Source organism: Mchenga conophoros, linkage group LG5, assembly GCF_057382185.1.
Source record: "Mchenga conophoros isolate Kocher_MC1m ecotype Shallow Benthic linkage group LG5, M_conophoros_male_GT1.1, whole genome shotgun sequence".
NCBI lineage: Eukaryota > Metazoa > Chordata > Actinopteri > Cichliformes > Cichlidae > Mchenga > Mchenga conophoros.
The window spans coordinates 33,853,523-33,869,345 of record NC_140530.1 but is presented as its reverse complement, the minus strand read 5'-3'; the positions used below and the strand labels follow the sequence as shown (position 1 = coordinate 33,869,345).

Sequence of the window (15,823 nt, the reverse complement as noted above, 5' to 3'; positions counted from 1 at the left end):
CCAACCTAAGATGTGCGTATGCCAGCTTCAGAACACGATGTTGTAAAGTTGTTTGTAAACAAAGACCACCTGAAGAATATTCAAGATTTAAAAAAAAAAGGCAAGCAGAGGAGAAAACAGCCAATGATCTTCATCGCAAATTCGATGTGAGAGAGGAGATCGATATGGCTCTGAGAGAGTTAAAAGTCTGCCTCTTGGGGGTGAGTAAGCATCGATATTTTTCAATCTGATTGTACATATGCACACTTTAACTGGAGCATTAATGGAGCTGTCCTGCTCTACTTCCACATAACACATACCTATACTTCTCTAATGGACCGTAATGAAAATTTCTGATATAGTGAGTGGCAATACAACCTCAAAATAAATAGATCTGCGCCAGTGATGACACTCATGCTTATCTACATTGAATTACACTCAGTAGCTGCACAAGGCATCAATCACTTGATCAACGTCCCATTCAAATTGTATTATCCACTACTGAAGGAACATCCTCACATCTTCTCTTCTCTGTCATCCACTTACAGGATTACATCAGCGTTGACAATATTAGTCAAGCTATTAGTGTCACTATTACTCAAATTAGAAAATAGTCAGCCTGCTGCTATTTTAAGAATAGATCAGGTAAATCTCAATCATTAGTGTCAATGTAAATTTAATATCTTTAAGTTCTGATCTCTTTTGGACAAAAACAAGACATTTGGCGTTGTCACATTGCTCTCTAGGAAACTATGCGTACATTCATACTCTAAAGTTGTGATAACCTGCAAAATCTCACTATTAACCCCTACAGCGGCTCTATTTTGATAGCAGGAAGACTTTGCTGGTTTGTATTTAGCGACGTCCTTTGCGTGGTGTGGTCACCTCTACCCTGTCACTGACGGTAATTTCTAACAGGAAACGTCATTCATAGGCCATGAGGGCTCTCTGAATGGAATGACCAGCATGAAAACAATGTCTGCTATGACACTGACAGTCATCTTTCAAATCACATTTTGTGCTGACTTGTCAGACAGGCCTTCCACCACCATCACTGAACAGCTTACATAAAAGTGGCTTGGGCACCTTTAGTAGAGTTTCCGTGACTCAAATCTATGGTGCGGTGAAGCTGCACTGCTGGTTTATTCGGCAGCTTACCAAAACATTTTGTGTTGATTTTTTTTGTCCCTTCATTTCAACACACATCTGTATCTATGTTAGACAGCATTACTAGTCATTCCTGCAGTATTTATTTACAAATGAGGCTCATTAACTTAATGCATATTTTAATTGGAAATAAAGACACAACAAAACAGGATGATTAGCCATTCATTTTCTGTAGATCTACTAATAAGATTAAGATAGCATAGAGACAATAAGCTAGTTCATTAACTAGCAGACTGGAATTATGACAACCCTGATTATGTATCATTTTGGTCATCTTTAAGATAATTAAATTAGTTAAAACAAGATATGTTACTGAATAAATGGTTAACTGATGGACCACACAAACAAAACATCCATGTCTAGACTGCTACAGCAGCAGCATAAACTACCATTGTCTGTGGGCGTATCTCGTGATAACGCTCAGGTCAGACTTGTCCTCTTCTTTTTCTCCTAATGTAAACAATGTAAACCCTTTTCCCTCTTCCATAAGTAATTTACAGATTTATACCAGCAGTGGCAGGAAGGAAGAGGATCCCATAAAAATGTTTTAATATCCAGGCATATTGCCAAAGATTGTTCTCATATTCTTCAAGTACCATGTTTAGTAAGCATGATCTTTATTTTGTCTGTGCAGGATACTGGAGTTGGAAAGTCAAGTATTGTTTGGAGATTTGTGGAGGACAGCTTTGACCCAAACATTAATCCAACTATTGGGTATGTTTTGCTGCCTTCCACTTCCACAGAAGTTTTATTTTTTCCATCTCCCTCATTTGTTGTAGTTTTACAGGTCGTTATGATGCCCATTAGAGTTATCAGTTAACCACTGGCAAAGAAATGGGCATGAAAATCACTTCTTAAATAACTCGTTTGCTCCAGATTTCAAAATATCTGGACTTTCTTGTGTTCTTTGTCTGTGGCTAAACTAAGTAACTTTGGTGTCAAAGACTTTTTCATCCAACAAATTTTTGAACGTATTATGAACAATATTTGTTTTCTGACATTTTCGAACAAGGAACTAAGAAAACAGCTTTACAACTGAACTGTGCAGTTTTGACATTTAGCCTTTCATAGGGGGCGATCGTGGCTCAAGAGTTGGCAGTTTGTCTTGTAATTGGAAGGTTGCCGGTTCGAGCCCCGGTTTGGACAGTCTCGGTCGTTGTGTCCTTGGGCAAGACACTTCACCCATTGCCTACTGGTGGTGGTCAGAGGGCCCGGTGGCGCCAGTGTCCGGCGGCCTCGCCTCTGTCAGTGCGCCCCAGGGCAGCTGTAGCTACAATGTAGCTGCCATCACCAGTGTGTGAATGTGTGTGTGACTGAACGTGTAAAGTGCTTTGGGGTCCTTAGGGACTATGTAAAGCGCTATATAAATACAGGCCATTTACCATTTCATAGGATAAATAAATGAGTTTTTCTATGTTATAACATTGTACAAAATAAAATCAAATTTTTCTTGCTTGAGCTCAAGTAACATAAACATCTTTAAAACTCAAGTTTGATATGTGGTGGCAGGAATTTTTAGTATTTTTTTAAACTTTTTTGTCAGCATACTTTTTAACAGGAGAAGAAATAATAAATACTAGATACAAACAGCTGCTCCACACACTTATTTTTGGCACTTTGAAATATCTGATGATTATTGGCAAACGGGTTGTTATTGAAATTTGTTCTTGAAATCTCCAGTTTTGTAATTGAGACCAAATGTTAGTTTTGCTGTCAGACTTAAAGAATCCAGTACTGAGCTGGCTCAGATTGATGTGATGTAAATCAGCTTTTTATTGCTAGAATACAGTTTAATGGTAAACAGGAAAAAAATCTGCAAGTGTTTATTTTTCAAATCTGCAACGTGTCATGTTTCTCTTCACCAGGGCATCCTTCATGACCAAAACAGTGCAATACCAAAATGAGCTGCACAAATTCCTGATCTGGGACACGGCAGGACAGGAGCGGGTTAGTATTATGTGCTGAGGTATTAATCGTAACAGCTTCAGTGAATAGTTTTTATATTACCATCAACCTGTTTGTAGTATTGAACGGTCTACTTATCCCCACCGTGTTCTTTGAAAGCATGTGAAAGAATTGCCCACACGTACATCATTCCTTAAACCAACCATAAGAAAACTGAATACTGCAGTTAGTCATAACTTCTGATAGGGGGCAATATTTACCTTACTATAAGTAGAATTCTTCCAGTTCACTTATAATCAACTTATTTTAGTACTCTTGTTCTAAGAGTTCCTTTTCCAAATTTTAATTTAGTGAGTGAAGTCACATAAAAAAGGTTACATTTTTTCCTTTTGTCGCCTTTGATCTCTCTCCCTTCCTCCTCTCTCCTCCTCGTAATTGTGTTAGTTTTTTAGAGACAAACAAAAAAGGGAACCACTGGCATTGTTTTGTTATTTTATGTTTTCACACTTCTCCAAAGTGTTGTTTGTCAGCAGTTTATATGCCGATGCAGCTCTTCTTATCTGATCTGCTCTGCTGTGTGTTTGTAAATATACATTATGAAATATTTTGCCACCCATGCAACGGTCAGAACTCGAATCACACTTTGCAAATGATATGCGATATAGGAGAGAAGCTGTATTTTGGCGTTTTCATTTAAGCCGGTGAAATCGACATGTAGCGTAAGGAACTGCTTTCGCTTGACTCACGCTATAGCCGACCTTTCTCTGCATTACATATTCACGCCACTTCCTTTTTTATGCTCAAGGCCTTCTCCTTTTCTCATGCGTAAGACTTTCTATTGTAATGTGGTACCCCTAGTGCTGCATTCGCTGGAGAGGTGAGATAAGATGCTGCTTGTGTTTTATTCCTCTGTTTTTTTGTGGACTTCAGGGACATTCAGGAAGCCAATTTAAAATCAGACAAGAGGATAAAACTCAAGCTTTCTGAGCTCACTGGCATGCGCTGCTGCTGTATCTTATCTTTGAGCCAGTGCCACTCTACGTCATCATGTCCTCTTTTTTTTCTCCTTTGCTTTCATCTGTGCAACATTTTATTTCATTTTCTTCTGGGTTATTTTTTCCCTCTCATTTTTGTTCACTTTTTCATGCCCATGTGGCCTCTCGGTTTTCCAAGTGGCTCACATCTGCGACTGAAAAAGTAGCAACATTCCTTTGGTAGGTTTCGCATGTGTCTGCGTTTTTTTTTTTTCCCCTACAAGACTGTTGTGGTATTTGGAGGCTTTTCATGGCTTGTTTTCTAACCTCGGTGGAGCTTTGGCCTATTGAAATCTGTGGAGTTGAGAACGAGGAACACAAAGCCAGCCAATGCATGTGAAAGGAGAGACTAGGGCAGAAAGGAAAGCTCAGTGATTTCCACAAGCAAAACCCATATCTCAAGACCAGATGAGGCCTTACGAGCACATCTGAGCCCAGCTGTCAACAGCCCATCCAGGCCTCCCCCTGGAGGACTGCTCCTTTTTACAGAAAACAAGCAAAAGGGAGCATGCGTCCTAACGGAATAGGAGGGTGCCTTTCATTACACACCCAGCTTGTGGTTTCTGCAATTAATCAGTACTCACTGGGCATCACTGGGGCTGTTTTCTGCACTGCTGTGTGGCCAATCGTCTGGCCTCACTATGATTGCTCTTTGGGTTAAAACACAGATAGACCACACAGGACTGGCGGTGGTGCAGCACAGCACTGGCCAGTGAAACAGACAGCACTCTCCTCAGTGCCTCTGCCAAATATCCCAGGCTGGATTCCTGTTGGTGGACGGGGCCAGTAACAACTATAATTATGTGGAATGTGTGCTTTCCTGAGGTAACGATGTCACTCCAAGATGGATAGTTTATTCCATCGTATTGTAAAGGAAAATAGAATTGGCGGGAAGGCAGGGTCATTCCAAGTGAAGGTCTTTCTGAGACATGAGCTGTTTCTTTTAAAATAAATATCATTAGTTAATACATGACACATGGTTTTATTGGCCTGTCAAAAGCCTCAGTGCAGAATTTACTGCAAGAAGGCATGAAGAGATTCTCCCTTTGTGATTTTTCATATCTTTAAGTGTCATTTTTTTGCTCAAAAGCAGAACAAAACATGTTTAAACCCCTAATTATCTCTATTTCTTAACAGTTTTACATAATTATTTATAGTCTGTATGTGTTTCAGCAGGCATAGCAGTTCAGCAATAAACATTTGGGCTCTAAGTTATGTACAGTAAAGTATACATTAACAAAACAGTAAAATACATACACTATGGGGGTCTTGTACTCAAGAATAAAGGTAATACTATGGTCTGAAGCTACACCATTAAATCATAGTTAGGAATTTCTGTTTGTTAGGCAAAAAAAGTCAAAGAAAATAAAGTGCACAGTCTTTTTTTCTAGCCCAGAATCAACTGCAGCTGCAGGCAAAAGCTTGATCTCTGTCATTTCTAATATAGGAGAAGCTTGGGAAGTACTTTAAAATTGTAGCATAAATGTAGTTGCTTTGATTAGTGGAAATGAAGCTAAATCACTCACAAAATCTGCCGCCTGTTTGCAGATCTCAGTGCTCTCTTTTGACTGGTGTATCAGCTGCATTTAACCTCATTTGTTCCCTTCACATGTGGTTGAAGGTGTTTTTAAATATTATGACAGATCCCATTGTCGAAGTTAGTCCTTACTGTGCACAGAGAAGTATTTTACCAACAAAATACCAAATCCTGGCAAACCCCCAGCCTCCCAGGCAGCTATGGATTTAGAAATTTTTGCACATGCTGCTTTGATTACGCGGAGCTTTCTGACGTATTGGGCTAAGATCACATGTATAGTGTTCCATAAATATCCAAACTCTAACAGCTTTTGACACTTTCTGCTCATCTTTCTCTTGATAGCTTTCACATGTGTGAGGCAGTGGTGGAAAGACTTGCCATGTGCTCATTTTGAATAAAGCCTCTTGGATTATAGGCTCAGAATCCCAGGCCTTTAGTTTGTAAAATAGTACATCTTCTGTCTCCTTTGCCTATTTTTATACTCTCTGCTGAGTTTGATACAGTTAGCATAATTGAGTTTAAAGAAAGACGTGGCGATGTAACCGTCATAGGTCTGTGCCTATATAATGGATTATCCTAAGCCTGTGAAAAACATTGTTGAATGTCTGTGTGGTGCAGCTATACTGAAATTGTATATTTGGATCTCTTTTCATATCCAAAATTTAAAAACTAGGAGGAAGTGAGAGTAAATGATCATCAGAGATGGGTTGGGATTGTTCATTGAATAGAGTCATTTAAATTTTTGTTTTTATGCTGTTTTTGTTTAATTTCACATAGCTTCAAAGCTAAAGTCAGACTCTCTGATGTCACAATAAAATCAAGTTTAATAGACGATTAAGGTTCTTGACAGACGTTCTTGACTGATATAGGATGTTAGTCATCGTTGGCTTGTTTTTTACTTGGCTGTTCTTTGTCTCCCGATAGTTTCGTGCTCTGGCGCCCATGTACTACAGAGGTTCAGCAGCGGCAATCATTGTATATGACATCACAAAAGAGGTGATATTCACTTTTCCTCAGATACTAATCATCTCATGAGTGTTTAATTCACGTGTATTGAAAGAATTGTTTACTATTTTAGCAAATACAATGTCTTTGCCATTAATGACATACGTATTGAGAGGACTCTCATCACGTGAATCATCTAGCTTCAGTTAGCTTACTGTGAAGATTAGAAACAGGACTGTCCAAAGAAAATCTCCTCCTACCACCACCTCTAGATTTCACTGGTAAACATGTCATAAATTGTTTGCTTCATATTGATGAAGAAATTCTATCCAGGTGTTTTTCAGCTTTTGAGAAAGCTAGGTTGACTCTTTAGCTTCAGGCATCTGATAAGGATGCCTCCTGGAAACAAGTTTTGGACATGTCCAACTGGTAGAAGCAGATCATGCAGAAGAGTTTATATCTTCCGGCTGGCTTGGGAACACCTTGGCGTGCCACTCAGAAGAGCTAGAGGAGGTGGCCAGGGAGAACCAGGTCTGGGCATCTCTGCTTAGACTGTCGTCTCTGTAACCGTCCCCAATAAGCAGCAGAAAATGGGTGGGTGGATGGATGCATGGACAGGCTCCCCCCCTCCCCCCCCCTTTCTAGTCCTTACGCTAAGGCAAGATAAGTTGTACTTTATTTATCCAGACTTGGGATATTCCTGTTACCACAGCTAAAATTGAGTTAAACACAACAAACCTATAACAAGTGGCTTAAATTAAAAAGATTGGCATATTAAATAAAATACAATAAGACCAAAAATATGAAAAAAACCCACCCAAACTAATCCATCGAGCCATCCATTGTCTTAACCCCTTATTTGATTCAGGGTCAGTGAGAGGGTGGAGTTGGGGGAGAGGCAGGGTACACCTCGGAGAGGTCACCAGTCTATCATAGGCTTAACATAGCGTAACAGACAGCCATTTACACTCTCCTTCACACCTACTGCCAATTCTGAATAACTGTTTAAGGCAGAGTACCCACAGAGAACCCACGTATGCATAGGGAGTACATGCAGAAGGGCCACAGACAGTCTGCCTGTGAGGTGACAGTGACTGCTCCACCATGCCGTCCCAAGTGAAAATAAATAAGTAATTTATCCATAACTATACCATAACTGGTTTTGATTATCTCATTTAACTCTCTTGACTTCCAGCCTGTTCCTTAAACTTCCACAGTAGATACTGTGTGCTTGTCTTAGTATTGTTTTATTCAGTATCACACCTTACTAACCTGTGCCATCAGGACTCCTTCCAAACACTGAAGAACTGGGTGAAAGAGCTCCGCCAACATGGCCCTCCTAATATAGTTGTCGCAATCGCTGGGAACAAATGTGACCTGTCAGATGCCAGGTAAACCTCAGCTGTGCTGTGAACACTTCTCGTATTCACTGTGATTATGAGCCCTCATTTAACATCAGTAGAGAATTTTGTTTGGTAGAGTAGAAAAATATTGTGCGGAGGATGTATCGTGACCTTTTCTGTCAGAATAATATTTAATGTTTGCCTCAGAAATGCCATGAAGCCTGTTCTGTACTGTAAATATAGGCATATGTGTATTAAAGTCTCATTTGTCTTGACCTTTTATCATTATAGGAATTTAAAATGTAGATTACTGGGTTCAAAGTTCTAGTTATTTTTAGTGGATTTAATAAGCTCTAATGGTATTTATCCTTTCCTATGTTGTTGTTGTTGTTGGGTTTTTTTGGCTCAGACTTATCCATGAAATTGCAAAATCTTCTCCATAACGTCTGTAGAAAAACATTTGATGGTTATCAGGTCAGGCATGAAATCTGAGAAACTGTGTACAAATTGCAACATAATATTTCTGACACATCTCCCGCATCTCCAGGGAAGTGCCAGAGAAGGATGCCAAGGACTATGCTGACTCCATCCATGCCATCTTTGTAGAAACCAGCGCCAAGAATGCCATTAACATCAACGAGGTGTTTGTAGAGATAAGTGAGTGTGTTTCTTGTATATTTGGTCGTGCGGGCCCGAACAGCCACAGGATCTTGCGATGATAAATCAAGCAATGAATAGCATTTAAAAAAAATACTGTCTATTAGAGACATAATTTTGTAATGTTTAGTTGTTGTTTTATGTGTGGGAGTTGGAAGTAAAGCAGAATCCACTTAATCATAACACGTTGAGACTTAAAAAAATTGAGGAGACAAGTGGAGAGAGGAGCAGTTGATCCAGTTCTGCCAAAATAACACACAAACTAGAGTTTCACTGAACAAAAAAACAACGTACACTGTATATAATGTACATATTTCTCTGATAGTTTTCACCACAATCTTACTACGAATACTTTAGAGCCATGGGTAGTACTTTGTAAATACACTGTACACTCAAAATTAAAGTGATTATAGTTTGCCTGAAGAATTCTTATGAGCAGTTATACTACTTGCTAAATTAACAAGCTTACAACTCTACTGGATACTCGGGGTATGTTTAATGAAACTCTGGTCGGTCAAGATTAGTCAGTATAAAGTGAGAAATCTCAGAACATAAAGAAATTAAGGAGTATTTATTTGAAAAAACCCAATTAGTAACATGCAACATGAACACAACTACTCTGCAGTAGCTTTTGGCTTCTTTTTGAAAGATGCTTTAAAAGAAACCGATGTTTAGTCTAAACTCTACTTAAAGTTTTATATCAGGAGTCCCAGATGTAATAATACACAATGCAGTATTTTGTACTGCTGTCACCATCTACAATGAATACTACCATATCTCGCAGTGCAGTCAAACTTGAGCTTCACTAAACACTAAACTGAGACATATCTACGCTGTAGATATGTCTCAGTTCCATACTGCATACAAGATGGACCCAGACCGTTATTAAGGCTACTCCTATTAAAACCTATTTAAAACTAAAGATTTAACCATTAAAATCTATTTTTGGGGTTTAGGAATGCAAGCAAATAACTGTAATTTGACAGCCTAATCAAAAGTACTTACGTGTTTTACTATTTTTCCTGAATTTTTGTTAACCAGAAAATTTGAACAGTCATGGATAACAAAAATTAAACTGTAGCATTAAAAAATATCAATTAATGAATTTGCACAAAATGGTGAATTAACCATTACAGAAATATAAAATATAATTTTGGGTAATTACCAGTACTGTTCATTTTTGGATGGTAGTTGAATATAGGGCTGTGCGATATGACCAAAATCTCATATCCCGATATAAGAATTCTATCGTCCGATAACGATATAAATCACACAAATGTATCATTTTCTGTAAATTATGTGAATCTCGGGCAGCTCGACTTGCGGGAAGTGTTTCCAGCTGCGCGTCGTGTAGCTGGAGTCCAGTGTTTTAACCGATGCATGAAACGATACATTTTTAGACATAAGTTGTAAAGGCCGCCATTTTCTTTGTGAGTATTTATTACATGGCGTGCTGCGGGGAACAGCCTGTTCTAACGTTTGAGTCTAAGGTTTATTTTTTAGCACCTGGCGGCTCTTTTTTAATTCTCATGCGTAAATAATCTGCTCTTTCACGTGATTCAGTTTATTTTGAAAAGTCTCAACAGGATCTTGAGCTTTATTGTGAAAGGTTTATGTGGAACATAAACAAGCAGACACCCGATGCTGTTGCCGTCATTGTTGCTAACCACAAAGCATAAAAACAAGCGCTTGTCCATCTGTAGTGTGGTTATATAAAATATAAGAGAAAGAGAGAACTTTAAGAAATTAATATAGCCACTACAGTGACCGTCAAAACGATGAAAAAATATTGCCGTAAAGAGTTTATTTTGCGACACCACGAAACAAACGATAGCGTAAAATGAAATGATAGACGTTTTTATATCGTCATCCGATATATATCGTTATATCGAACAGCCCTAGTTGAATACATTTGTTATACACTAATTCATGCAAAGCTACCTTAATAGTCCAAGAAAAAGAAAACAAGTAGCAGGAAATGAACACAACAGGTTCCCTTAAACATTATATAGAAAATCACCAGTGTCTAAAATGTTCACTGTATATTCCTCTATGTAGAACTTCTCTGGAAGTGTTAGTGAAGAAGTGAATGAGTGCATTAACCTGGGACACAACTACAGTTTTATTATAAATGCTGTGTGATGTTGCACTAAACAAATCTTTAAATTTGAAATAAATAAAATATTGTTTAAGAGTAAAAGATAAAAGTGAACAACCTGAAATAGAAAAAGGTAGGCTGATACCTTTATGTGTGTGTCTTCTCTAAGGTAAGCGCATCCCTGTTGTAGACGAAGCTGGAGGCTCTTCAGCAAGAGGTTTCAAATTGGGTCGTCAGGCCTCAGAGTCTCGCAGGACGTGCTGCTGATGACGCTGGTGACTGTCTTCCCTCCCCTCCAACGTGACCTGTGATACAAGCTTTGCCCATTTTCTTTTTTCTGGCCTGCTTCAGCTTAAAGCCACGGCAAACCCTCAAACGCCTGCACCACAGACACCCGAGTGGGTCAGTGACACTCGGAGAGTTGTAGCAAATATATTTTCATGGCAGTCAAAAACAGCAGGTCATTGTGTTTTGTTTGAAAACTCCTAGCCGGAGAAAATCAGTTCTCAGGTTTACTGAGAATTAACAAACAGCGATGCCAGTGACATGCATACATGCAATTTTCTCTCTCTGGTGCATTATAACTCTAAATTCCTCAGCTTAACTGTACATCTACAGACTGATGGATGCATTCAGTCGTTTATAATTGTACATTTGTACAGATCTACTATCTTTCAACCAAAAACATGAAATGAAGTGGTTAAATCTTGAAAACTTATTTTCATAGTACTTAAGTTATTGCCTTTCTTTTGGGAGATCTCTCTCCAAGCATTCTGAAAGAACCAAAAGTGTGAATTTAATATTTTATATAAGATTTTGAAGGGAAAAAAATGATGTTAGTCATCCTAATAAAAAGCCTGGCTCTCCCTGTGATCCTTTCATCGCAGCGTCAGTCGTTTCCAGCCACAGTCCACTCCAAGAAGGATTGTGCACGCTTAATTTAAATTTTATTGTGTGATTGCTGCTTTAACCGAGGCAAAATACCAGTGGGATGTTTTGATGTAAACCACAATCACACAGTAAAAGAAGCAGAAATGAAAGATGTGTGGGAGCCTTCTTCCTTTACATTGGAGAAATAGTTCAGCTTTTTGGAAAATTGATATTGCTGTCATGTCTAAATGGTAAATATGTGGCTGGAGCCAGGAGAGAGTCAGGCTTGGTGTTTTTAACCGGCTGACTGCCAGTGGTTTATACGTGATGGACAGACTCCTGTTGTTTGTCTAGCACTCTGCCGGAAAACAAATAAGCATTTTTCCCTGAAATTTAGCTTTTCCTTTTATTGTCAGCTTTGATCTTTTTCTCTCTGTGGCTTAGAAAGATGTTTTCACTGCCACTTGTTCCCAAGAATGACAACAAATTTCACCGTCTGTGATTAGAGGAACCTCATTATCAGACCCTCCCTGTGATGGTGCTGTAATCAGGACAAAATACTCACTCTTGATTATTATATGATAAGAGTTCCAGCTGCTCACATCTGTTCCCCATTTCCCTTTATAATCACTGAAGAAGTCTTTACAGCATCCTGTGTATGAAGTGCTTCATAATGCCCAAGGTACAGAGCATCCTGCCAGTCCCCCTTTTTTTTCTTATCCCATTGTAACGTTTCACTGGCAAACACGCCTGTCTTTACTCTTTTGCTGCTACTTTACAACACTTTAACAAGGGAGGTTGATTTTTGTGAGGACTTGCCAAATTCTTTAATTGTCCCATAAACATTTTTCATCTTTCCTTTTTTGGTTTCTTTTTTTTTTCTCACCACATAATCAGCCCCAGCTCACACATCCAATGTTGTTTTACTACTTGGCCTCTGATGAAAACAGCAAGAGCTGGAAACTAAACCTCGTCGAGAGGAAACTCATATTTTAGAGCTTAAATCTCCCGTTAGGAGAAGGTTATGGGTAGAGAATTAGACATGGCGCTGTGTCGACATGCTGACCCCTTAATGAACCTTGGCCTGTATTTTGTCCTGAATTACACACTGTGTGCTTTGTTCCAGAATCTCCTTTCTGATTTTCCTTTTCTTTCAGCTTTTCTGCCTTATTCTTCTAAACCCCAGGCTCTCGATGCACGGCTGAACTGAGATCTGGTACTGTATACCACGTATGTCCTTCGGATCCTGTTGGTTGTGGGGTCATATTGTGATTGGTTTAGATGCCATAATTCCTGCAGCAATCTTTATGTGGGTTATAGACTGTATATGAAAGATGACATCATCCATTCATTTCTGGATTTCTCCATTTTAAATGCTCAACTTTTTCTGGCAGATCGTGGAGTGCTAAGTTAATGCTAACTTGGTTGACTGGCTCCATTGATAAAATACTTGAATTTTAATCACTAAAACTGACTCACAAAAGGTTTAGCCAGACTAAGCACAGCAGGGGCCTTATTATCTGTTTGATAATTCCAATAAAAGTTATTCTAAAAGACGTCAATACCGCAAACATAGTGGAGAGCTCCAATTTATGCTTGTGTCGGCACATCTGGGACGCTTCAAACCCCTAACTTTAACCAAATCAGAATGATTATAAGAGAAAAACACTCACCCTTCCAGTTGTTATGAAAGAGAAAGTTAGGTATATAGACCACACATATTTGTTGAACTTTTGAGGCTGTTGATATGCTTGTGCCAAAGATGAAGGTAGACATTGACTCCTTTTTGGCCTCAAGCAGCCACTAAAGAAACTGCAGGAAGAGTTTTTGATTCATTGTCTTTAATGAAACTTGTTATCCCACTGAAACTTTTTTTTTTTCCCCATAAGTGAATTTTTCGGGTGTTGTCCCAAAAGTTTGACTCATAATTTCAAGTTATTTTCTCAGAGGTCTGAAATTTTGAGATAATAAGCTGAAATTTTAACTTGTGGGTAGTAATTTTTTTTTTTTTTTGGGGGGGGGTTCAGTGGCCAAAAATAGCCAGAATCTCGCTCAGTCTATAAAAAGGTTGGCCTGAAATCTAAGTCTTGAGCCTATACTGACTAATTTCATCCTTATCTGAATCTCTTGAGTCATTTTATTCCCCAAACCTCTTTTCAAAATTTGAAAAAAAAAAAAAGGTACAGATGTGAGCTTAATTTGTTTTTCTGTCCACACAAACAACTATTTGCCTTGCATCATCTGAAATGTTTCTGTTACTGATGAGTTGTGTAGTGAGTGGTGCTGCATAATGTTCAGGAGTTGGGAGTCGAGTGCAATAGAATTAATTATGACACACTCTAAATGTGACCTAAAAACAAGGGAAATCAGTCCAGAGTGATCCTCGTGTAAAAATGCAGTCTTTGTTCCTTTTTCTTTTATGTTGATTTAATTGCAGTTTTGCTCAAAAATACAGACTGGTGACAAATTAAAAGAAAAACAGTCATAGTAAGGCATACCACATACCACCAAGACAGCTTCAAAGCAAGTTCCCACCACTTTCCATGATCTCTTTAACTCCAATGGAGGCATTGGACACCTTTTATTGATGAAGATTAGTGTTAGGGTTAATGAATAATTGATTTTAAGATTTTTCACTTAATTTGTCACCCATCTGTAGTCGACCGGAGGGGCAGTGTGACTGGGTCAAACCTTGAAAGCCAGAGGAGAAAATGTAAACTTTTAATTGGCTCTGCTATCTGTGATAATTCACCCAGCACTACATTAAACCTACATTAACTCGAGCCAATACTTACCACAGTGTTACCGATTTTTATTCAAAAGGGAAATCACGCTGTTACATTAAAAGCTGCACTTTGACTTTTTTGTATTGGCTCATATTACTAACATTCTGCCTGTAGTGTGTTATCTCTGTGAAGTCACTCGATGAAATAATTCTGTAAAGCCTCAGACTTCTTAATATCCCCTGATGTTGCTTTAGGTTTTGACTGTGTTTGATTCTTATTGCCAAATAATGTCAAAGCCATGTTACCACAACACGCATACTTAACCTCTTCTGTTTTTAAAATTCTGATTTAAGTTAAGTGCTAATCACATGACTGCTTAGAATGTTTAAGGTTTGATTATTAATTATGCCGCACATTATTTCCCCCCATTTGGAAACACGAGGCATGAATAGAAGTTGTGTGCCTGTAGTTTTGCATTGGAAAAATATCGATAGTCTTGGGCTGGCCCTGGGAATATGCTTAAGCTATGTTATGTATCTTTTACAGTGTACATATGTACCATCAAATTGCACACAAGTCAATAACTCTATTCGAAGCCGGATGTGTGAAGAAAAAAATATACCTGTACACCATTTGTAGTAAAATCATCAGCAGTGTAGTTACCATATTTAGCTTTTTGCTATATTTCATACTGATTATAACATATCCCTGAAAACACTTGTTTGCAGTGTAATTCGAAATGCGTGAAAAGGGAATTGTCATTTGTTTACTAATAAAAGATTTCCAAAAATAAGTGTATGACTGCAGCCTGTAGGAAGTGTTCTTTCTTTTGTGTGCAGATGTGTGCATTTCGATGTTCCTTAGGATACAGTGACGGTGTTAGTGACTGTTTATGCTTTTCAGTTAGCAGCCAGCTGCAGGGAGATAGATAGATATATATATATATATATATATATATATATATATATATATATATATATATATATATATATATATATATATATATATATATATATATATATATATATATATATATATATATATATATATATATATATATATATATAAATAAAAAAAAGCTGGATAGCGTAGTGGTTAGACTACACGCCTTTGGAACAGAGGATCGCAAGTTCGATTCCTGCCTGGGGGTGAGACAGATAAATATGAAGGCATGCCGGCTCGGACGTCGCCCGGATCAACAAGGTCCGCGTCAGGTGTTGAGGAACCAGGGCACCCTGACGAAAAGTGGGCTACTGGAACAAGAAGGCATCGGTGGGCAAGAGACGAAAACAGGGCATTGTTGGAATGCTACTACGCAAGTAACCCTGGCGGAAGGGGCTACATGAATAGGATGAGGGACCTATGGATTCTTCGATACCCAACATCCACAATGACGGCGAAACAACCAGTAGCTCAGTGTTCCAACATTCGAAAGAAGGGACTGCTCTCACAGCTAGAGATTGATGAGGTACAACACAAATGCTACGGCAAGGAGGAGTCAGGACGCCAGGTCAGGGGGGAGATATCATCACCCGAGATTGGGTACATAGCCCCAAGTGCGA

At 38.6% G+C, this 15,823-nt stretch overlaps 1 protein-coding gene across 1 annotated transcript; it reads left to right on the top strand.

Annotated features, from left to right (window-relative positions):
- The first annotated feature begins 66 nt into the window (after positions 1 to 66).
- On the top strand, positions 67 to 15,059 carry rab22a (RAB22A, member RAS oncogene family). Its single transcript, XM_085275056.1, has 7 exons — positions 67 to 200; positions 1,781 to 1,860; positions 3,012 to 3,093; positions 6,547 to 6,618; positions 7,852 to 7,958; positions 8,458 to 8,567; positions 10,835 to 15,059. The coding sequence occupies exons 1-7, from the start codon at positions 165 to 167 to the stop codon at positions 10,930 to 10,932; spliced, it is 585 nt and encodes a 194-aa protein (XP_085131182.1). The 5' UTR covers positions 67 to 164; the 3' UTR covers positions 10,933 to 15,059.
- The last annotated feature ends 764 nt before the right edge of the window (positions 15,060 to 15,823 follow it).